The sequence below is a fragment of the Pelodiscus sinensis genome, chromosome 3 (genome assembly GCF_052426305.1).
Source record: "Pelodiscus sinensis isolate ZL-2025 chromosome 3, ASM5242630v1, whole genome shotgun sequence".
NCBI classification, from domain to species: Eukaryota; Metazoa; Chordata; order Testudines; family Trionychidae; genus Pelodiscus; species Pelodiscus sinensis.
This window is the reverse complement of record NC_143054.1, coordinates 117766945-117791333: the sequence shown is the minus strand read 5'-3', so window position 1 is coordinate 117791333 and position 24389 is coordinate 117766945. Positions and strand designations below refer to the sequence as shown.

At 42.2% G+C, this 24389-nt stretch overlaps 2 protein-coding genes across 8 annotated transcripts in view; one reads left to right on the top strand and one right to left on the bottom strand.

Annotated features, from left to right (window-relative positions):
* The window catches only part of PACRG (parkin coregulated), a 485180-nt gene extending 482923 nt beyond the window's left edge, over positions 1 to 2257 (bottom strand). Inside the window, exons 1-2 of one of the 4 annotated variants that reach the window (XM_075924585.2) lie at positions 2115 to 2257; positions 1843 to 2003 (exon numbers count right to left, since the gene is read on the bottom strand). In XM_075924585.2, coding sequence (XP_075780700.1) covers positions 1843 to 1989 — 147 coding nt within the window. In that variant the 5' untranslated portion in view covers positions 1990 to 2003; positions 2115 to 2257. Of the gene's footprint in view, positions 1 to 1842; positions 2032 to 2114 lie in introns of all 4 variants that reach the window. The other 3 variants (XM_075924583.2, XM_075924582.2, XM_025180746.3) reach the window with 3 other exon arrangements.
* Positions 2258 to 2299: 42 nt separating this feature from the next.
* Positions 2300 to 24389, top strand: part of PRKN (parkin RBR E3 ubiquitin protein ligase) — a 1204231-nt gene continuing 1182141 nt past the window's right edge. The window contains exon 1 of one of the 4 annotated variants that reach the window (XM_075924578.2): positions 2300 to 2568. In XM_075924578.2, coding sequence (XP_075780693.2) covers positions 2562 to 2568 — 7 coding nt within the window. In that variant the 5' untranslated portion in view covers positions 2300 to 2561. The remainder of the gene's footprint in view (positions 2569 to 24389) is intronic. The other 3 variants (XM_075924580.2, XM_075924581.2, XM_075924579.2) reach the window with 3 other exon arrangements.

Genomic DNA, 24389 nt, shown 5'->3' with positions numbered 1-24389 from the left:
GTTTTGGACATGAGGGCCTGTCGCTCACTAGCATATATTGTAGATATGAGAGCTATTAGAAAAACACAATGTTATGATCTAGGAAATACATACTGATGGCTTCTAAATGGAGGACTCATGAACCTCAGGGTTAGAGATAAATGTTCTATGCCATTTGAAAGAGAGGATTCCCATATTTCAGCTGTGGTAGAGCATCAATTCTAGTTCTAAGCGCTTCAGAATGGTGATGATATAGTTCTTTGTGTTTCCACGGAGCCCAAATCCTGACTGGAGACTTTGTGAATTAAAAGCAGTAATAAACAAACAAAGAAACAAAACAAACAGTTCTCTATATACTGATCACTAATTTCAGATTACGGTTCAAGTTTGTTGACTGTTCATATGCTTGCTTTATGTTATGTCCCTGTTTCTTACCTTTCATGTTTTGTGTCTTTAAGGCTTGATTGAGGCAAAGTTTTATGCATAAAATAATTATGTTCTATGAATAATCTTATTGAAGTTAATTTTATTATGCACCTGCATAAAGTTAAGCATCTGGGTGTGAGTGATTTGGCTGCTAACATTAAATAATAAACATTGTGTTTTTATTATTACGTGATAATAGGTCAATGCTGGGATGGGTTTTGCACTTAATTATTGTTGGCTTTTAGCCCAACTGGAACCTATAAAAGGGGGAAATGTTATTTCTCAAATACATTTTACAGATTACATTATATTTAGATAGACTGTTTGTTTCTTTTCCTTCTAAATGTTGACATATGTAATGAATTCCAGAGCCAGGTCAGATCAGTTTCTAGGGATTCTTTTCATGCATTTTGTAACTATTATCAGGAACATATATGCAGTTAAAGAGAGAGTGAGGGATAAAGCAAGAGACTGTTGCCAACACCTTGAATTGTACCCAAAAGCAAACAAAAAGCCAATACAGAGATTTGAGCACAGATGTTGTGTGCCCATAACAGCACTTTCCACTCAATAACTGAGCAGCTGCATTCTGCATTACCACAAGCTTTGGGGTTTATTTATTACATTTAATGGAAGCAATCAATTACAACAATTATTGTCGGAAAGGTTCACTATAAAGACAGGATGGGATATCACAATTATTACTCATGGCAGAAGTGTTAGTGAAAGTAAAGATTGATGGATCAACCCCTATTTGACCGCCTCATGTTAAAAGGCTATCCACAAAAAAAGAATGTTTATTTTCAAGACAGTATTTACTAATACTGTGTGAAAGATATTTCATGATTATTGTTGGACTTTTTTTAAATGCTATATTTTTCATGTTTTCAGGATTAAATAATGACATTCAACTCTTTTATCTTACCACCTTGTATAGGTTTTCCTTTAATTAAAAATATGTGCTTATAATCATTTTTTCAGCTGAGAATTTAAGGACTGTCTCCTTTGCAAAGAGAAACTTTCCTCAGATAATGTGATATGTATGTCATAATTTCACCATATTTGACTCAGTGCCATGGTATGAAATGGTAATATTTTAATAATGTACAGCATAATTATGTTTGGACATAACTCCATGATAGGTGGGCCTTTAAATCAATATATAATTGGATTATGCAATATATAACAATATGGTGACACAAAACTGACACATTTTAACAAGAGGCATGGCAATAGCCTGAGACACCGCCCTTACTTCAAGCTGACATTTCCTCAAGGCCTGAATGCTATTTGCATAACCCCAGACAAAATCATACCAACCCTACATACTTTCTGGCAGTCACAGTCCCCCTTCCACCCACCCACCGCCTCTTAACATGCTTCACAGGCAGATGAGACTAAATGAATGTAAAGCCTCTTTATTGGCAGCAAACGTACCACAGTGTTTTTCATCATGGCTTTAACAGTGAATCCATCGGTGACCTGCTGCTTGGCTCTCCTCGCCTGGCCTAGTGGCTGCTGCTGTTGTTGGGGTCTCTCTGCAGGCAGCTTGGGGGGGCTCGAATCCTCCTTCTCTGCCACCATCTCCCCAGGCACCTCTGTGGAAAACAGGAATCACAATACAGGCTAAAAGAATACACTGGAAAATAAAATCAACCTCACGCTCGGCTGCCCCTTCCTGGCCCCCTGCCCCTGCTGCCTTTCCTCACCCCCTGCTGTCGCCTAGGTAGGGTCGGGGGGGCTGGGCCACTGACACGCTTTGTTGCTAACACCGACACGCTTCTAGGGACGCCTCACGGTTGCTAAGCAACGTGTCAACAACCTGCCCGGTTTCTGTTTGCGGTCACGTGAGGAAGGTGGGCGGGGCGAGAGGGGAAGGGGAGCGGGGGAAAGGAAATCGCGCCGATCACGCCCACCAGCCCTGGCGACAGTAAGAAAGCGCGGGCGCACAGGAGAACTACACTACCCAGAGGGCTACTGCGCTCAGCGGGGCACGCGCCAAGTTTCCGCATGCGCAGTACGGCCCAGCCCGTCCCACCGGCCCGCCCCGCAGTTTGCGTCTTCAGTCCCGTGCTGAAGGCGAGAATTTGAGCTGCGAGCGCGGACGGGACGGGGGCGTGCGCGCGCCCTCCTCCCTCCCCCCCCCCATCGTGGCCATGATAGGTGAGTGAGTGAGACCCGGATGCAGCCAGCGGTTCCTCCGCCCCCCACACAATCTATTCGCGAGCCAGTCCCACCGAGCCTGTGGCGCAGCAGCCTGGGCCCGGGACCCCCCCCCCCCCCGGCTCGTGGCCACCTGCTCCACCCGCCTGTTGCCAGCACTGGCCTGGCCCCGCGGCTACCGACATAGGAAATTACTTGCGCTCCCCGCGCGCAACATGTTCACTCCCTGTGCAACCCCCCGCCCCAATACTCTTCCCCCCCCCCCCCCCGCGCACACAAACAGGGCTGCCAATTTTGGTATCTCATCATGGCGTAATATTTAATTAAAGATGAACCCTTTAATTCCTAGAGATTGCAGGACAACCGTGCAGGAATGGCAACACGCACACTGTAGAGTACGCACCCTTCCGTGCAACACCCCGTAGTGTATGCATTCCCCAACATAATGCAGCCACTCTGTAGGTTCTCACACCATGCACACGTACATCTATGCAGCCAGGGTACCCCGCACACACGCACTATAGGCACAATACATATGCATGCACTTAGTTTGTGATTCGAGATATTGCTAGTCTTGATCTCTTATTTAGCCAATATCAACATAATGGTGCTTTACGGCAAAGACATACTAGCACTGGTGCACCCATGGGGAAAAAAATTGACCGTTGACCAGCTTGTCCCCCTCTCTCCTAACACCTGCCTGCCACAGAAGGCTGTTTTTGCAGTGTGGGGGTGCTCATAGTGGGGGTGGGGGGAGGGAGGAGAACAGGGATATGGCATGTTTGGAGGAGGTGGTGGGTGAAGTCTGGGGGAGCAGGGGGGGGCAGAGGATGAAGAGTGGGGGTTGACCCCTTCTCCCCTGGTGCCTAATATGCTTCACAGGTAAGTGAAAGTATAAGTGACTGGACTCTCCACTCCTTTGCAGAGTACTACACTTATGCAAAGCAAGTGTGAAACCCAATGGAAAGGGATTGAAAGTGTTTTACATCAGCTTTGCACTGGCATATGTCCTCATAAAAAGAGTGTAATATTGATGACTTTTTTTCTTTTGACCTTCCAGGAAATATTTGTATCTTTTAATCAAGTGTATCCCTTTTGTTCTTTCACCATGTGGTCTGCTTATAAATCTAACTGTATGCAATGTTGTATCTGTATTAAGTTCCAGGATATTGGAGAGACAATATGGGTGAGGTAATATCTTTTATTGAAGCTTTGTGTCAGCTCATAAGCTTGTCTATCTCACCAACAGAAATTTGACTAATAAATTACCTTGCCCATTTTGTCTCTATAAATCTTGATGGCAGCTAAGTCGTGGTTCATCTTGATCTTTCCATTGCCTTCATGCTGGCTGAGAGTAGTTGTCTCTTGCAGTCCTGCCCTGCCATTGTTATCTCTTCACACAGCAGGAGTGGAGTTGAGGAATCAACTTACATTCCGGCTTCACAGATAGTGGTGGGAGGTAAGAGGGCACTGGGTGAAATGACCAGAGTTACCTCAAAGTTGACAACATGTATTGTGCAGATTACAACACGTGACCTTGTAATCCAACTAGCCAAAATTTCCCTCTGGTATTGGAAAGAAGAGGTAGTTAATCCCCAATATCCCTGTTCCCTCATTGTGGACCCCACAAATCACAAAGGCTACCACATGGTCTCAAAAACTGTAAACTTTTCCTTTTACATACTCCTCCTTTTTCACTTTAATTTTTATTTTGTTAATTACAGATGAAGAACATAACATTGAGGTCCTAGATAAAGTTGTTTGTGCTTGAAGGATTTCTTCCTATCCCCCGATTTTAAATACCTTTTTTCTGCCTCTCTCATTGGGTGTTTGTCTCCTATTTGAGATCTAATCAAAATTAAATATGTTCAATTTTATAGTTGATGTACTGATGAAACATTGATCCTCTAAAAGTTTTGTAACTGAATTTCTTGGGAAATTGCTGCACATTCCCTATTATTTTTGTAGCGAGAAGTTATTTTTCCTTTCTTGTTAATGTATGGTTTCTGGAATGTTAGTGTGATGTTCTCTTTAAACCATCTAAAAGCAAAAGAAAGTTGTGTAACTTTATGACGGTGTGATTTTTTTAATTCTATGTGAATATTATATGCAGTGTCTACTGCAATTTGTGCCTAGTTGCATATATCTGTTCCTTTTTTTCTAATGCAGTAGAGAGCATTTATAAGAAAACTTGATTTAATGAAAGAAGTGTTTTCTGACTCAAATATTTATATATCTTGATGAATTGTACAGAGTTCAGATCAGAGTACTTGCTTACAGAGCTGCAGTTAGTGTTCTTTTTAAAATTTTCTTTAATTTTTTAGCAAGTCAATATAAGACAGTTTTAAAAGGCATATGTGACTTAAAGTTTTGAAGGAATGAAAGGCTTGAGTGTCATATGCTTCTGATTGTGTGGCATGAAGAATTATAGAGCACGAACTGAACCCTAATCTTCCTGTTAGGATTAAATCTGCACCAGTCTTCAATTTTATTTGCATGTGGCTAATGCAACATACCTACTGACCCAAATTTAGATAGGCTATAACCTATTAAGACAGAAAATCTTAATTTAAACTGATCAGCTTTATATGGCTCATTTATAAATTGATCAAGAAAGTCTCAAAATAATTGTCAGATGCTAAATATATATATGTGTGTATGTAAAACATCGTTTTTTCAAACCTGACAAACACAGGAATCATGTTCTAACAGTATAGTGTTCTTGTGGAAAATTTTCTTTTGAATAGAAATGACTACAGATCAGCAATTTGATCTATCTGGTTGGTCCCTGCACTCATAAGGAGTACCACTGATGTCAGTGATATTTTGTATAGGCATATGGATGTGACCCAATGGGTCAGATTGTAAATATATAGGACCAGGCACAATATATAAAGTTAAGCGTGTAAGTGTGATCAGAAATGGAGGCTGTATTTGTCTTTTCACTGTAGCAAATAGTGTGTAAAAAATAATTTTTAAAATATATTTTGATTAGGTAAAAAATTATTTCTATGACAATATATTAATTACCTAGAGCCTTGAGTGATTTATGTATTGGCAACACATTTTTATTTGACACAAAAACAAAGTATAAAAGACCCCTAAATTAGGCCTTCTTTACACTAGTGTCTTCACTATTGGTCTACCTTATGCAATTTCAGCTATGCAAATAGCATAGCTTAAGACAATATACCACTGCATCTTCCACGCAGTAAGGTTCGTGGAGGCTGTTCCGTCCTTGTCAACTCTGACTACCCTTTCATCCTGGTAGAGTATTGGAGTCGATGGGAGAGTGCTTGGAGATCGATTTATTGCACATTTGGTAAATTGACTGCCTGTGGATTGATTACTGCAGTCAATCCACTGTGTAGTGAAGACATGGCCTTAGGGAATCACAGGAAACCACAACGTTAGAGAAATACTGCATAGCCAGAAATCTCTAGTCCAAACGTGTTAATTCTTCTATGGGAGAAGACTTGCCAGATCCATTTTCAAAAAAACAATCATTGTAATATTTATATAATGCAATTACATATTTTAAGTTGCATTATGCATCTCTCAGTATATCTGATCTATTTACATTACTGTCTGCCAGGCATTTTTCAAAATCAGTTAACTTGGAAATTAATCCATTGGAAACAAATGTACTAAACTCTGGAAAGAGATACTGTAGCATAGATTTATTTTATTTATTTAATAAAGGGAATCGTTACACTGTTTTCATCAGTTAAAATGTTCTAAAACAAGGCTCAATTTGTCACAAGTTTGTGAATATAATAAAGAGAAAAACAAAGCCAGAACTAATTTCCATTCAGTTATAATTTTAAGTGCAATATCAGATTTTCAGCAACTGTAGTTTGCCATAGATCTATTGAAGGCAATTGAGTCACACAGGTTTTACAGGAGCTGTAGCACTGGCCTGTATACAGTAGCATAACCTAGTGAATGCAGTGCTGAACTGGGATTAAAGAAAACTGGGATTCTGACAGGCCTTCTGGATCCCTGCTTTATGCTTCAGTTTCTCTATTGTAAAATGGGCATGATAATACTGACTTTTTTAAAGCTCTTGGATATATACAAAGGAAAGATACTTATTATGATAGTTGCTATTATCAGTCATGCAGAAATCTTCATGCATTTTATAAACATCATCTAAATCTAGCAACAACCATCAGATCCACTCCAACTGCAATTTGTAAAAAAAAAAGTCTGATATTCAGCCATTAAGAATTATAGAATAACACAGGTACTTCAGTATGGAAATTATCGTTGTTTCCCACCTAAATGTCATTATTATTCACTCTCAGAAGGGTAGCTGATAGAAACTTATTGGATAGTCAACTAGCAATGTGACTAGTCCCTCCCCCCGCCTCTATCAAAGAGAGGCAGCAAGTGGGGGGGAGCAGGAGTCAGTACTGGGGAGAGTTTGCTTAACAGCCAGTTCCCTTCAGCACCTTCTCCGTGGGGGATGGGGCAGGTAAAGGCACAGTGGAAATGGTGCGAGCAGAGACTGAAGCAGTCTCCGCTTGCGCTGCTTCTGCTGTGATTCTGTTTTTTGAAATGTACAAGAGCCCCAGTGGGGCTCTTGTACATTTCAAAAGCAAAAGCACCACTGGGCCAGTGCTGCCCGCCCGGCTTCCTTTTGAAATGTACAAGGCCCAGGGGTCTTGTACATTTCAAAGTGCTGCAGGGAGCTTGAGGCCAGTGGGGATGGGGGGGACTTGCTGATCTAATCCTCCCTGTGGGGCTTACTTTTGAAATGTACAAGCTCTTGTATATTTCAAAGGCTGAGGCACTGCAGGGAGCACAGGTCAGTGGGGAGTCCCCCCGGCCCTGCATGGCTTCTGCTTTTGAAATGTATAAGAGCCCCAGGGGATTGGGATTGAGTGGAGACAATCTTATCTGAAGAAGCAACTTTTGCCTACAAAAGCTCATGATACATTATATATTTTTGTTAGTCCCTAAAGTGCCACAAGACTACTCATTATTATTCTGGGCTGTCCAAAAGTGGGAAAACCAAATCAAGATTGTTGTTTCAATCATCTTGTTTCAGATAGTTTGTATAGGCTTCTGAAGAACTGGAAACACTTGATGCTACTATGAGAATAGAGTGTGTAAAGAAAGTTGTATGCCCAGTAATTTCTTAGCATGAATCTATTTGCTTTAATAAATGTCTCCTTTTTGGAACCTTGTTCAAACGACTTGGCTGCACTAAAGAAAAGTGTAGAAAAGACCATCTGACCACATCAGTCATGAGGCAGATAGATTCATGTCTACACTGATGGTTCAACAGACAAATGTTTCAAGAGCGGTGGTTGCAGTATCTTCATCCAGTGATAGAGTATAAGAAAGAACACAAGTTCAGGATATATTTAAACTATATGGCCAAACTGAAAGCTGTTCTTACTGTACTTCAAGACATAAATAGAAAAGAAATAGAGGCAATATTGTGATGTTTATTTGCTTGTGGGCGATAATCCTCAATTCCTCTTGAAGAAACCAAAATGCTAACAATGGTTCAGTTCATAAAGAGGCTTTGAGGATCATAAAGTGATGCAATCAATTGACTTTTCAGCGCATTCCATCACATGTTGGGTATTAAGGGAGTGAGATAGCTGGTGACCTAGCCAAAACTGAAAGATTGGAAACAAGTTGAAATGACAGTCATTAAGGATATTGATGTTCTATAAATGGAAATATTAACTGAAATTAATGGTTAGAAGATGAAATATTTTCTGTTAATGAAGTGTCTCAGAAAATAACATTCACTATCATGAGACTTCATATAGGGCACCATGAAGGAATGAAAATCAGTAGAGATTCTAGATGTGAAAGGTTAACCAGTAAGCAACACCTATTAAGGTTGCTGGTTAACCGGAGGGGATAGGAGCAGCTCCCTGACTACCTCAGTCAGGGGGCTACATTGGAGACTCCACTAGCAGTGTAATCAGTGATCTGATACAGTATTCCTTCAGCTTTTGACTTATCTTCAATGGAAAGTGAATCCTGACTCTTAGTCTCTGTAAACGTGCCCCCCTTCACCTGCGGCGGTCTGTCTGTTATTTCCCCGTCCGTTACCCCTGTCTTGTGATCCCAACACCCTCAAAATTGCCTCCCGGCATCCCTGTTAATCGCACTGTCAATCCCCCAGGCCTCCTTCGAAACACCGGAGGCTTCGCTTCCCGCAATGGGGAGAAGAGTGTCCGGGCCCGCCCCCTCTCACGGACCCCAGCCCAGGGCCCTAAGGACTCGGACGTGACTCGCGTCCGGTCCGACTGGCGAGGCCGTAGCCAAAATACGCCAGTCCGCAGGCTCCCTTCGCCTGCCCTGGGCTGCTTCCTCTCCCCATGCCAGTCTGGCCCGCCGAGTAGGGGCTTACCTCCTCGGCTTGGGGCCCATCCATCGGCTGCTCTCGTGGGAGGACGCTCTCGGCACTCCCCTCTGGTCTCACCCCCAGCGGGCGTTTAAATCCCCGCGGCGTGGCCCCACCCGCCATGGCGTGGGCGCGTTTCCGGTCCGGTGCTGCGCCTAGCTGTTGACGTCACCCGCCTGGTGATGTCCCAGGGGATCCCTGCAGTTCCTGTCTGGCGTGCTGCCTCCGCCAAACAGCTGGTGCAGCGGCTTGCGAGGGCGCCGCATTGGCGGCCGCTCGCGGCTTGCTCTGCTCGGGGGCCCCCCCGGCTTTCCCCGAGATCCGCCAAACAGGCGGTCAGCCAGGGGCCCTTAGTGCGGGGCGCCTCTGCCCCGTCACACACCTCCCCCTTTAAAGGTCCCTTTACCCCCTGGTCCGGGTCTTCCTCGGGGCCGTCTTTTCGGGAGAAGAAGTCTGCGTTCGCGTGCTTAGCTCCGGCCTGGCGGACCACATCGAACACGTATGGCTGCAAAGAGAGATACCAGCGCATGATCCTGGTGTTTGAGGCTTTCATATTTTGCAGCCACTGTAGTGGGGCATGATCTGTCATTACCGTGAATCGGCTGCCCCACAAATAGTATCGGAGCGTCTCTGTCGCCCATTTTACGGCCAGGGCTTCTTTCTCTATGGTTGAGTATCTACACTCACGGGGGAACAGCTTGCGGCTTATATACATCACTGGGTGTTCAATTCATTCCCATTCCTGGGACAGGACCGCCCCCAACCCCGCCTCTGAGGCGTCTGTCTGGACGATAAAGGGTTTGTCAAAATCCGGCTGTGTTAGGATGGGGCCACCGGTCAAGCTGTTTTTAAGTGTCTGGAAGGCCTTCTTGCAGGCCTCTGTCCACACCACCTTGTTCGGGCGCGCTTTTTGGGTCAGGTCCGTTAAGGGGGCCGCTAGCGACGCAAAATGGGGTACGAATTGTCTATAATAGCTAGCTAGACCCAAGAATTGACGGACCTGTCTCTTGGTTTTTGGTGGTGGATATTCCTGCAGTGTCTCTACTTTGTCGACTAGGGGGCTTACTTTCCGGCGCCCCACCGTGTAACCGAGGTACATCACTTCTCGTTCTCCAAACCGGCATTTGTTGGGGTTTGCCGTGAGTTCCGCTCCCTTCAACGTTTTCAGGACAGCCAGAAGCCTCTTCAGGTGTTCCTCCCAGGTTTCGCTGTATACGACGATGTCGTCGATATATGCGGCGGTGTATGATCGATGGTCTTTCAGTACCTTATCTACCAGCCGCTGGAACGTGGCCACCACCCCATGTAAGCCGAACGGCATACGTATGAATTGGTACAACCCAAAGGGCGTGGAGAAGGCTGTTTTCTCTCTCGCAGATGTGGTGAGGGGGATTTGCCAATACCCCTTGCTTAGGTCTATTGTTCATGGATAGCGGGCGTGGCCCAGGCGGTCTAAGAGTTCATCGACCCTTGGCATCGGGTAGGTATCGAAACGTGAGATGCTGTTAACTTTTCTAAAGTTGATACAGAAACGTATCGAACCGTCGGGTTTTGGGGCCAGTACGATCAGGCTCCGCCAGTCGCTGTGGGACTCCTCAATCACCCCCCACCGGAGCATCTTCTCTTACCGTTTCCCAGACCTTTCTTGGCAGGGGCCGAACGGCCTCTCTCACCGTTTTCCCGGGCTCGGTGTCTATATGGTGGTATGCTCGGGTCGTACCCCTGGGCTGGTCGGTCAACACGTCTCCATAGGCTTGGAGCAGCTGTTCTAGTTCCCTTTTCTGAACTGGTGTCAGTTCCCGGCCCACTCTGGGTTCTGGGGCTACGGCGGCGGCTATCCCTTCAGGGCCCAAGTCGATGTCATCTTCGACGCTATCCCCCGTCAGCCCCTCCTGACTCCTCCAGGCCTTCAAGAGGTTGATGTGGTAGATCTTCGTTTCCCTGCGCGGCCCGGTCAGGTGCACCTTGTAGTCGATTTCTCCCACCCATCTGACTACTTCGAAGGGTCCTTGCCATTTCGCCAATAGTTTTGAATCTTGTGTGGGTAACAGGAGCAGGACTTGATCCCCCGGCTCGAAGGTCCTCAAGCAGGTACTGATGTTGTGATGAGTGGCCTGCCGGTTCTGGGCCTCCCGTTGGTGCCACTGGGCAAAGTCCCCAAGGGTTCTTAACTTCTGCCGGAGTTCTAAGATATAGGTGATCGAGCCCTTCACCCTGGTTTCCTGGGCTTCCCAATTCTCTCGCACAATATCTAGAATCCCCCGGGGCTGTCGCCCGTAGAGGAACTCAAAGGGGGAGAACCCTGTTGAAGCCTGGGGAACCTCCCTCACCGCGAACATTAGGGCGGGCAACAGACGGTCCCAGGCTCGGGGGTCCTGTTCTGCGAACTTCCTCAACATACTCTTTAAGGTTCTGTTGAAACGTTCAACTAGGCCATCCGTCTGGGGGTGGTAAACAGACGTCCGTAAAGTACGGATTTGCAATAGCCTGCACAGCTCCGCTAGGAGGCGGGACATAAAGTTCGTCCCCTGGTCCGTGAGTATCTCCTGGGGTATCCCCACCCGGGAGAAAATTCTCACTAACTCGGTAGCTAACACCCTGGCAGTCGTTGTTCTCAAGGGGGTACCGGGTGGTGTAGTCTAGGACCACCAGAATATATTGGCACCCGGTAGTTGTCTTTTCTAGCGGGCCAACTATGTCCATGGCCATTCGTTCAAAGGGAACGCCTATGATTGGTAGGGGCACGAGTGGGGCCTTAGGGACCCCCCTTGGGCTTACTCGTTGGCATTCTGGGCAGGACAGGCAAAAGTCTTTGACTTCCCGGTAAACGCCCGGCCAATAAAACCGCTCATTTAGCATGAACACTTTAATTGACATCCCCCTCCACCTTTCCCCCCCTTTCTTTCTCCTTCCCTTTCTCCTCTTTTTCTGCTTTATATTTCAAACTCTGGGCACCTTGCCCATATTTGCCATCTGAAGAAGTGAGTTGTGCCTACAAAAGCTCATGATACTATTTATATATTTTTGTTAGTCTCTATTTGCTACAGGATCATTGTTGTTTTTTAGACATTTTTGTTAGTGAGGTTTTCATGAATAAACACAGTAAGTTTAAAACTAATTTCACATGCATAGACATTAACTGAAGTGGATCTTCAACAATCCAATGCCGCACATAGCTATTCATGAATATTAGAAAATTTTCAAACTACACCAACAGTGATAAGATCAGTGACATTTTCTACAAATATTTACTTACAAGGGAAGGGAAACAAGAAGAAACTTCAGACTAGTATTCAGACTATTAACTTATCAAGTTTTAGCTTGATATATTTTAAATGACTGGGATATTAAAATATGAAAATTGGGCTTAATAATGGAAATGCAAACTGTACTTATTATTATTGATTATAATAAGTAAGGAGTGTTTGCATTTCCATTGTAAAGCTCAGGTTTCACTAGATAAACCATTTGTAGACGTCTCATACCTACCATAACTGCAGATTGCACTGGCGAGGTAATACAGTGATCTGAAGTTTTGCAGGAAAGTAATGGTGGTTCCTGTGACTACAGGCCAGATTTTCAAAGGTATTTAGGCATTTAAAGATGTAGTTGGATTTTCAAAAGTGCTGAAGCAGGTTAGTTGCCTACTTCCCATTGAAATCGGTTCAGATTAAATGCCAAACTTGCTTAGATGCTTTTAAAAATCCTAGCAGGCGCATACCTACATGTTTAGGCACCTAAATACTTTTAGGCCCTGCATGGCTGTTTTATCAGACACGTTCAAATGGCTCAATAGTAAAAGTTTTTATCTTAATTTTCAAGGCCTGCATTTTTAAAGTTTTTTTTTTTTAGCAGCTTACTGTGAAACCATTTATTTGTAAAAATATTCTTAAAAACACTATAGTCTCAGGGTAGTACTATACATATTGTATATAATGATATGTAAATCTCTTTCTGGCTTCAAAGTTTCAACTGACACATAAAAAAGTTCTTCATAATGTTCCATATTCATGAAGGGAGAATGTGTGCACAATATTTACTATAATATTTTAGCTTTTTTATACTTTGATCCATGAAACTTGTTTTTACCTGCTGTTTATTTAGCCTATAATTGTGGCCCGCTGCTTGTTCAGTGTTTTAATTTGATTCGAATGAGAACATATTTAAGAGTTTTTGTTTTTGTTCTTTTGGTTAGATCTGAGCAATTTCTCTGTTTGTTGACAAAACTTCCTGACATCAGAAATTAAAGTTTGGTTATTTGTCTGTCCGAATTGATTCATGGGTGACTTCAGTTGACTCAGTTCCTACATTGTTCCATACTATGGTTTCTTAACCCTGATAAATGAAAGCATTTGATAATATTATTAATAATGTCAACAAGATATATTATTCTCCACAATATTCCTATTTTCTATTATTTTGGCCATACATTCCAGTTTTGAGTGAATACTGATGGAATGTGATCTTTAGCATTGCAAGGGTCACTGCACATAAAGAGGCATCACCAGACAGATAAAGGGGATCCTTATTATTCGTGGAATCACTATTTGCAATTTTTGCAGATCTTTCTCATCTCCAAGTTCGGCCCTTTCCTGCCACTGCCATGCCCTCTCCCCCCCATTGCAATCCATCCCCTGACCTGTTGTGGGGTGGCAGCTGGAAGCCACAGGGAGCTCACCTCAGGGGCTGGGAGCCGTAGGTTAACATTTTGTCTGGTGGAGAGGGTTTCTGAGCTCCCGGACCCAGCACAAGCCAGAACTGAGCTAGGCTGCCTACTCACTTGGCTCCTAATACAGTTTAAATGCAGAGTCGCAGTGGAGGTAGGTCCAGGACCCAGTGCAAGCCAGGACTGAGCTATGCTGCTGACCAGCCTGCTAAAAGATTTACTGGCGAGGGGGGAAATGCATGTAGTCGATCGCATTAACATATAAGCTTTTGCTTATTTGTTAATCGACTATACCAGTGGTCTCCAACCTTTTTACACCCAAGATCACTTTTTAAGTCTCAGAACAGGTGAAGATCTACTGCCCCGCCCCTTCCTTGAAGCCCCACCTACATTACATAAGGAAATCTAATGTAAATGTACTGCGCATGTGCGCAGTTCAGAGAGGGCTCAAGAGCTACTCTTAGAACCCCTGAGATCTACCGGTAGATCGCGATCTACTGGTTGGTGACCACGGGACTATACTATTACATCTCTACTCAACACCTGGTCCACAAGCCACATACGGCCCACGGCCCATTTGCTTGCGGCCCGGGGTGCAGTTTGGGTTTACGTGGGGCTCAACCTGCGACTCACGGATGGGAGCCAAAACAAAAAAGTAGTCAATATATTGGTCTTTTGTGGATATGCATTTTAGTAGTTAAATTCCTGGACTGTCATTGCTTATTAAAAGTACTGTCATATGGGTGGAAATCGGGTAAATAATGGATTTTATTAATATCAAAAGAACTGACTTAAATGTGGCCTGTGTAGTCTTGCCTTAATCTTTGTATTCATGCCCTTCAGTGTGAAATAATCTATTTGCATATAGGTTTGCATGTATATGCAACCACACTTAAGCTGCAACCATTGGCATGTGCTGTATCGTGGCCCCAGAGCTTTCAAAGTTGAGTAGTCCTACCCTAAAGACTGTGGGCAGCCAAAAGAACTGGGCTTTGTTGAACTAAAGAACCCACTTAAGTGTTTCTGATCATCATAACTTGTAAGATCTCACATCTATTATATTTACACTACAGAATTCTTCAACTGTTTATCAACTGTCCCTGTGACTTTCCTCCTATGGTGTGAAGAAAAAGTAAATCCTATTATAATCTCTTGTCCCTTTAAAATGATCAGAATGCTTTGTCTTTCTTTATACCATTGGATTTGAAATTCTGTATTTTCTTATGTATAGAGGTAAAGGCAAAATTTGGCCTCTAAACTCAGAATCTAAACCTTGCATGGCAAAGGTTTGTAATCCTGAAGTGACTGTATTAAGGATAAGTAGTTGAAGTAATGGTTAATATCGTAAGAAGCTTGAAAAGATTAATGGAGACATGACTAAAGGACGTGCTTTTCATTCTATGGCATCTTGAAGAATGGCAAGGTGATAGTATATTAGTAGAGGAGAAATGAAAGAGTGGGGCTATCTAAAAAGTAGATTACAACAAAAATATTTTGTTTGTGTTGTGCTGTGCATGAAGGTGGAATAAGCATTTACATTGTGCCAAATCCTTAAGTTCTTGCTCACTTTTATCCTGTCTTTACCAAGTCCCATTAAAATAAATAGAAAGTTCTTACAATATAACAATATAAAAGAAAAATAACCAGTTTTTTACATTTTAAGTTACTTGTGATAACTGTGGTGAGCTTTGAAGCAGACTCATTCTACAAATAAGTGTTTGATATGAAAAAAAAACATTGAGGCTGTCAGGAGTCAAGGGCATATTTACTTTTCCCCCTATTGTTTTTAAACAGTATATGTACTCGCTTTCTTTCTGAGACTATCCTCCCACCATTAGCTTGATTTTTCCAGTCTTTCCAGGCATTTTATGTATTGTATTTTATTTATTTTTGCTCCTCTTTTCTGCATCCTATAGTTACTACTTCAGCATCTTCTCTTTGAAGGATATACTGTACATTTTTCAATGTCCTTTTAATTATTCTGGGAAAATCCTTAGTTTATTCTTTAAGACAAGACTGCTCCTTCAGTCCTCCCAAAGAATCCATCCAGATTTTACAATGTACTTAGTGAATACACAGAGACATGATTTGGGTGGTACTAGATAGTGCTATATAGAAGCCTATGCAGTATGGTTATATCTAATAAAGCTCATCATTAGTTATTTGAATATTGAATCTCTGGATCACGTCCTGAGACTCTTATTATAGAAGACTCCAACGGATTTCAGTAAGAGTTTACTAGAGTAAGAGCTGGGAAGATCCTAAAATGTTCAGAATTTGACGTGTGATATGGAATTCACTCCTTTGAACAGGGGATGAAGTGGGATTTAAGCTGAGAAGAGCATGTGCAAGTTCTGCTCAGGGGTGAATAGCACCTTTGTGTCACATCTATACTTACCGGCAGATTGGCGCTCCTGAAGTTGATTTTCTGGCATATGATTTAGCTGGTCTAGTATAGACCCATAAATTGAACATTGAGGGCAGCTCTGGCCGGCGTCTGTACTCCTTGCAGCTACGAGGAGTAAGGGAAACTGACAGGAGCATTTTCTTCTTTCGGCCTCCCATTGCGTGGGTGATACGGAAACATGATTTAAGATACGTCAATTCCAGCTACGTAATTAACATAGCTGGAGTTGAATATCTTAATTTGACCTCCCTGTGGAGTGTAGGCCAGACCTTGGCATGTTAAGCTTGTTCCTAGAAACATGAAAAAATGTTATTGTGTTGTGTCAAATTATACATGTTTCAAATTCATTTAGCAGTGTACAAAATTGAGGCTAATTAATTAACCTTAGAAGAGTGTGGACCCCCACAGGCAGGGACTGCTGCTACACTTTGGTTACTTCTATGGACATGTTGAACAACATCAACAAAAATCTGTGTAAAATTAGAACTGACAAAATTAATATTAGACTTTCCTTCAAATCTTCCTAGAAGTCAAGGAGCAGGGGACAGCTGATTGCTGATGTTTTCCCATACAGCTGTCCTTCCAATTACCCAGTTACTATTGCCATTGAGGGTATGGAAACAAATGGTTTTTAGTTTTCTATATGGGTATAAATAAAAAAGTATTGATGGTGGAAATAAGGTATTTCTTATTAGACGTTACATTTTATTACTCTTATTGTTCCCCCTCAAGTTTAATATTTATTATAAGTTGAAATATTTTTGACACTTTTGGCTTTGCATTTTGTACCTTTCTTGATGCAATGATCTCCCTGGAATACCTTCAGTAGAAACATATGCTCAAAACTTCAAAGTAATTACAATATCACTACAAGCTTCATAATCAGGTTATGGAAACTAAATGTTAAAAAATTTGATTTTTGTTGATCCAGTCATTTCAATTTGATTCCAGTCTATGCTGTAATTGATTGAAGAAACATGACAGGACAAAGTCAAAGAGTATTTAAAGAGTATTTAGAGTGTCTGAAGTGAGGTAAAGAAAATATCAATCCAATCTGAGACATTAAAGTATTTTTATCATCCTTTCCTGGCATCTTCCCAAAAGTGAGAGGATGTTCTTTAGTTTCAGGGATTTTGTTTTGTTTTTCCTACTGGTGTTTTGAAAAACATGATCATATTGTTGTTATCATAGACTAAGTCCAAATATTTTCAGAATTGTTCACTAATTATAATTAGCTGCATAGCTATGGATCCTCAAAATCCTGGAAAACCAGGCACTACCAGGCATCAAATAGGGTAGCCAAAACTTGAGGGACATGAATAAGAAAGTCATAGTTCAGGACAAGCACACTTTTATTTCCTCTCAGTAGTTCAGCAAGGGCACCCACTTTTGGTGCCCAGCTCCCCAGCTGTTGCTTCTCTTTGGTGGAGACATGCACCTTATGTCAGAAAAATTCTGGGGAAACAAAGTACAGGGAAGACCCAGAAAAAATATTAAAAGTCTAGAAAATGTGTCCTATGAGAAAATATTAAAAGAACTGGATATGTTTAGTTTAGAAAAGAGAAGACTGAGAGGTGTCATAATAACATTTTTCAAGTATTTACATCATTTTACAATGAGGAGGGAGAAAAATTATTTTCCTTAACTTCTGATGATAGGACAAGTAGCAATGGGCTTAAATTGCATCAGGGAGGATTAGGCTGAACATTAGGAGAAATTTCCTGACTCTTAAGGAGGTTAAACATTAGAATAAATTGCTATGTGAGGTTATGGAACATCCATCATTGTAGATTTTTTTAAGAGTGGGTTAGTGATGGTCTAGATGATGGTTTGTCTTGCCATGAGTGCAGGGGGCTAAACTTGATCATCTCATCATGCAGTTCCTTTCAGTTTTATTATTCTATGAGTCTGTGATCAGGGCCGGCCCGAGCCCTTTCGGCGCCTTGGGCCTGGGCATGCGGCGCTGCCCCCAGGGCACATGGCGCATGCGCGGCCTGTCCCAGCTGTTGCTGCTGGCACGCGTGCCAGGCTGTGCAGGGTCCCATGGCCGTGAGGGGAATGGCGCTGCTGGCCAGCGCTGTGGGAGCTGAGCGTGGGGCCCCTGATGGCAGCTGTAAGGGTGATGGCAGCTGTAAGGGACGCCACGCACCCCTTACAGCTGCCATCAGGCACCTCCCATTGGTTGGCACCCTGGGCAGCTGCCCGGCTCACCCTTGCCTCAGTCCGGCCCTGTCTGTGATCTCTCTGCCTTCTGATCAAGGTTTTCCCAGGTAGCACAGTTCCCTGCCTTCACTGTGAATTTTGCAGCATAGACAAGTTGCCTAAGAAATCTGTTTGCTTTCTCTTCAGAGGCTGATTATCCCATAATTGCTATTAATATAAGTTCATACGGCTCTTTCTATATAAGCCTACTTTATTCATAAAATAAAAAGCATGATAGAAATATATATGCACTGGCATCCCACGGAGCATCCTCTGTCAGCAGAGAGCTTGGACCCCCTATGGACAGGGGCTACTGCCACCCTGTGCTGCTGTCTCTGTATCAGAGGCAGCAGCGCTGGGTGGCAGGCAGGCTTCTCACATGGACAGTTCCCACCTGCTGCCCTGTGCTGCTGCCTCTGTATCCGAAGTATCAGAGGCAGCAGCACAGGGTGGCAGGCACCTCCCCTCTGCGCTCTTCATTGGAAACATGGACTGGCAGGCTGGGACTGTGCCAGCCTGCCAGTCCAAGTTTTAAATGCAGCGCATGTTGGGAGAGGTGTGGAGGGTTGTTGTTGCGGTTAACCTGATTAAGTAATGAGCAGTTGCTTAGTGGTTAAACTATTAGTGGACTAGCCGTTAACATCCCTAGTCTAGAGCCCTGCAAACTCCTGGCTGGGACAGCAGTGGTGTTTGTTGAATTAGCCCCTTGAGCAGAGCAGAGCAGCAATTAGTTTTCTGTCCCTTATTGGGCAAAACAAACGAATCTGGAACACTGCAGCTTCCTGCCTGGGGAAGCAATAACCCATGTGGGTGTGGTAAGGCATCTCAGCCCCTCTCACTTCACTGAACCCAGCACTCAATGAAACCAGGAATAACCCAGTAAAGAATTTAGACGGTGACTTCCATTAAATTCCCTGGGTCACTTCCTACTGCAAGTTGTATATCAGGCATTTCCTTAGCTGGCAGTGTTTCGGTGTCCATGTCAGTCTTTGAAATCAACAAATTATCCACAGTGTAATACAGTCCCTGTTGCTCCGTACCTCTGGAAGAGCCCCCAGAACACATTAATTCCTCCTCTGCAGACAGCCCCAACTGAGCTGGGCTGCTTCCTTTTATCTGGCTCCTCCTCTTGGAGCAAACCCAATAGACAAAAGGCGTGGCCTCTCAAGCTGACAGTGATTGGCCTGCTCCTTTTGCCTGCTGCAGGGTTGGTACTCTTCACTCGGTTAAATCAGGGAAGAAAGCTTGCAAAGGACAGGAGAAGTGCTTCGAAGATGTACTAAAAGTAAACTTTGAAAAGGGAGGAATCAATCCAACAAACTGTAAGGACTCAGCATGGAATAGAATACCATGGCACCACACCATACACCACTGCACAACTCACTTTAAGGAAAACAGATGTACTCATAAGATAGTTCAGCCAACACTTGTATCTCCTCCAAGGTTATACCTGTGACTTCTGTGGAAAAATCTGAAGGGCATGAATTGGACTCTTCAGCTACTTAAAAACCTATCAATGAGCCCCCTTGGCAGACATCATTCTCACATCGAGGGATAGCTGACGAGGACCTGAGGTTCTGTCTATTGGCACAATCAGGAAGAGGGCCCTTAGACAGTCTAAACACAGGCTATTTATCCACACATCCTTTCTTTATTTTTGTTGGCCTCTGGAGAATACAGTTTGAACAAACGTATATGTATCACCCCTCAAGGGGAGGCTTCACAAGTTGATAACTGGAGAAATTACATTAGCATATATACTCCCTTCTCCTAGAGAAACCTGTTTAATCTTAAAAGTCCACACATTGTTTCAAAAGAACCTTTGAAGATTCTTACAATCCCTTCAAGAGATTGCATTAACCTTGTCGTCCTTTTAAAGAAGGATTATCTCACAATAGTGTATAAACATTTGTTTTTTTGATACAATGAACTCTAAACATGTTATAACCATGGGGGTGGATTAATCATAGTTAACTCATGCAAATAACTAAAAACAATTAACTCGTTAAAAAAATTAATCACAATTAATTGTAGTTTTAATCACACTGTTTAAAAATGGAATCCCAGCTGAAATTAATTGCATATTTTGGATGTTTTTCTAAATTTTCAAATACTAGCTGCAGTTACCCGGTGTTGCTCTGGAAACCGGAGGAACAAAATGTAGAAAAACAGTAGTCCATTATCATTTTTTGAATAGTAGAAAAGTTACACTGATTTCTATAGGGATTAAAATATAGATCCGCGTTATCCCCAGGTAGGGGGGAACCCCAGGTGGATGGGAGATTATACGCGGGAGGGGCGCCCCAGCTCGCACCCGGGCTGCAGGTACCGCGGGGGGCAGGGAGGGTGCCCGAGCTGTTGTGCGCATGGGGATTGGGGCACTGCATGCCGGCACAGGGCGGGAGGAAGAGGGTCGCTTATGTAACCTCACCAGTAGGAGGGGGTGAGTCCTGGACAGCGCTGGGGGTTGCAGGCAGAAGGCACACGACGTAGGGTGGGCGGGGCGGTCCTTGCAGTGCAGCGCCGTGGGTTACTTTCTGATTTTTACAGCTTGATCTCGGGCCCAATCAGGTCTAAAAGTACCTTAGAACCTTCTCCTGGAGGAAAGCTTATCTCATGCAAAGTTTGGTTGCGGTAGCTCTTATTAGTACAAGTTATTAGCGCACAAACTTACAAACATTCTCCTTTATATATTAGATTTGCACTATAAAAAAAGTAATAGTATATTTCAGTTCACCTTATACAAGTAATGAAGTTCAATTTCTTAATTGTGAACATGCAGCTTACAAATGTAGGATTTTTTTTTTTACGTAACTACACTCAAAACCAGAACAATGTAAAACTTGAGAACCTGTAAGTCCACTCAGTCCTAGTTTAACCAGTCAATAAGACAAACAAGTTTGTTTACATTTATGAGAGATAATACTACCCACTTCTTACTTAGTGTCACCTTAAAGTTAGACTAGACATTCGCATGGCTCTTTTGTAGTTGGCATTGTAAGGTATTTACATACCTGATATGCTAAAACATTCATATGTTTGGATTGAATATGGATGCATTAACACTAGAAGGGATGAGAGAGTGAAGTATGGTTAGACATATAACGTGCAGGTAGTGTGACTTCAGGGAGCAGGAATAGGATAGTTGGAGGAAGATGAGAGAAGCTTGGACTCCACATCAATCAACAACATTAATTGTCTGTCCTAAAGTTAATCAGACTGGATCTAGTCATGTTAGAGAGATGTAAAGGATGGTGTAACAGGTGGCTCCGGGCTTGTTCACAGAGGAGGAAGAAGATGATAGTTCTGCTGCTCCCAGCTGTTTGTGAAGAATAATAAGTTCAGTATAATCCTTGGCCTCTCTGTTGAGACTTCAGCATAAGGGTTCAAATTTAACACCTGGTATAATAATGGTTTTTGAGGTGTGAACACCTCTTTACTGGAAATGGCAGAGTTCTCTTAACCCAATCAGAAAAGACTTCAGTTTGTTCCCTTGTGATATTGCTCTGACCAATGAAAAGCAAGAGGTTACGTTCAGAACTCAGGTATGTTATCTACGAAATTCCTCATCATGACAAAAATTAGGAATTTTAACAAAAAAGGCTCTAACCTGGATTAAAGAAGCTGATTTTTTCAGATACAATGATGGTATCACCCTTTTATTTTCCTCCTGTATATTTAGAGTAGAAGACTTTAACAATACTTTATTCCCTAATTGCTCAGACTTAGCACAAAACTTCTATCATTGGCACTCAAGCCAGTACTATTCTTGTTTCTAGATCAGGTCATCTCTAAACCATAGTGATCTACTAGAACAAAGCCAAGGAAATACAGCCGCTCCCCGAGTTACGACCACCTCCACTTACGACCATCCGCACTTACGACTAAAGTGGTCGTAAATGCGGATCCGAGTTACGAACGGCGATCCGCGCTTACGAACAGCACGGTCGCCATGTAAATCTATGGGATCCGAGTTACGAACACTTCGAGTTATGGACCAAGTGTTGGTCTGTAACTTGTTCGTAACTCAGGGAGTGGCTGTATCCATTAGGTACCACAGTATTAATCATCCTGAACAAAAGGTAGTTCATTATAGTCTCATCAGATGCTCACTATAGTGATCTGTTGATGCTCCATATATTTTCCCTTAAAACCATCTCAGACCTAAACAGTTCTTCCACAGTAAGATTATCAAAATTATTACATGGCCTCAATTTACTTTATATAATTTGTAAGAGTTTTATTCAGATTAATTATTTTGTTAATCTGTTAGATCTAATTTAAATCTGCTCTCAATTTTGTGTAAATAAATAATGTCTGAGGCAAAATAAATCTTAAAAATGGATTAATGAATCCAATGTGTTGATTTTTTTTTCATTTTCTTACACTTTTTGTATCATTTCCCCCCTCCCTCCGCCTGCATTATACACACTGAAATAGCAGATGAAGCTAAAAAGTTTCTTTTACAGTACTAACAACACTTTCCATCAGAATTATCTTGTTGGAAGCAAATATCCCATCTGGTTTACTCTTTAACACAGCAAAACTCCTTAGTGAGCTGTGTGACGAAGACTGGCGGTTGGCCTTGAGCAACATGAGCACAATCTGTTCCCTATATTTCTAATAAAGGAAAAGAAAAGTTCCTTCATTTCCCTCTTTATTTCATTATGCTTGCATTTTATGCCCTTCTTTCTTGTAATAGAAGTTTTCCTGCTGCTCTCCCATATTTTTTCTCATATAGGTAAAATGAAAATGCAATATAAGCGTATTTAAATACCAAACACGGCACTGAAATAACATTAAAACTCAGATTTTGAATGCATAGCATTGGGCTTTGGCTGTGTGACTCATTACACATTTTAAGCTTGGGGAGACATTTGATAACCTTGTAGTATGCCTGGTTATATCATACCTGTTCCCTGGATAGAGGACTTCAGCACTCTACACTAAAATCAGTGTGAGTCAAGTGGCTAATCCTTTGTTGTCGTTTGAAAATTTACCTCTAAGTATCTAAATCAGACTAACATTTTTTGTCCATAACTTCCTCCTCCCAGTTGTGCTTAAGAATTGCTGAGGGATATATACTCATAATGTAGTTTTGATTTTTGCATACTATTCTGTGTGTGGGTTTGCATATCCACAATTAGGCAAAGTAGAATTATATTTGTATCTCTGAATTTACTTTTATTTGTCAGTTTATTATTCCTTATGTTTTTAATGACATAATTTCCTTTCTAATTTAAAAAAAAATTACAATATAAAAGATTTCCACCACGTTTGTAATTAATATTGTATCAAGCCAAATAATAATATTTGTGCATTAGCATGTTCTCCCATTTGCTGGGATTTTGTGTTCTTAGTAGGTAGACTCTTGATATATAGAATAGCAGTCTGCAATGCTATCTGAAAACTGTTTTGTGACATTACATTTGGTGAAATCCAAAGCGATGTGGCTCTGCCATACTTATTGGGCCCAATGACAATTTGAATCTCCTCTCACTAAGTAAAAAGTTTTCTTAAAAGCTTACTGAATCTATGTACTATATTATTGTAACACTTGATTACATTTTTACAAAATAATTTTTGTTATAGTCCACTTCTAAACCTTTAACATTATCATGACCTTTCCAACTTTCAGTTGACTTGGTCAGACCTGAATTTTCAGAATGAAAGAACTTGCCATCTCTGTTTTTGATTAGTATGAAATAAAAGGGAGCAAAGTAAGAATAACCTTAGTGTACAATACAGAAACAGTTTTGGCACTCATATGTAATTTAAAAAACCTCTCGCCAATATGTGAAATGATTATGTACTATTAATTCCCATTTCATTTTAAACATATTATTTTAGAACAAATTATTTAATGAGTTCCCCTGAACTAGGATAAAGTAGACAACCTGCTGCAAATCAGTTTAAGATGTGAGTGCAGTGTACACATGAGCAGGTTGGTTTCATATGAATAAATTAATACAGCTTACTTCGTTTCTTGAGATAAATATGATCAGGCAACCGTTCAGGGACAAGGAGAAAGTTTTAACTTACAATTTACACAAATAGAGGGGAGAGCCGGGGGGAGTGTGGGTGGTGAGATATTTGTTCTTTTAGTTTTATTTAGGTAAAAAGAACAATTATATATGTCTGCTTTCTGCATAGGATTACTTGAGAAATTAAGG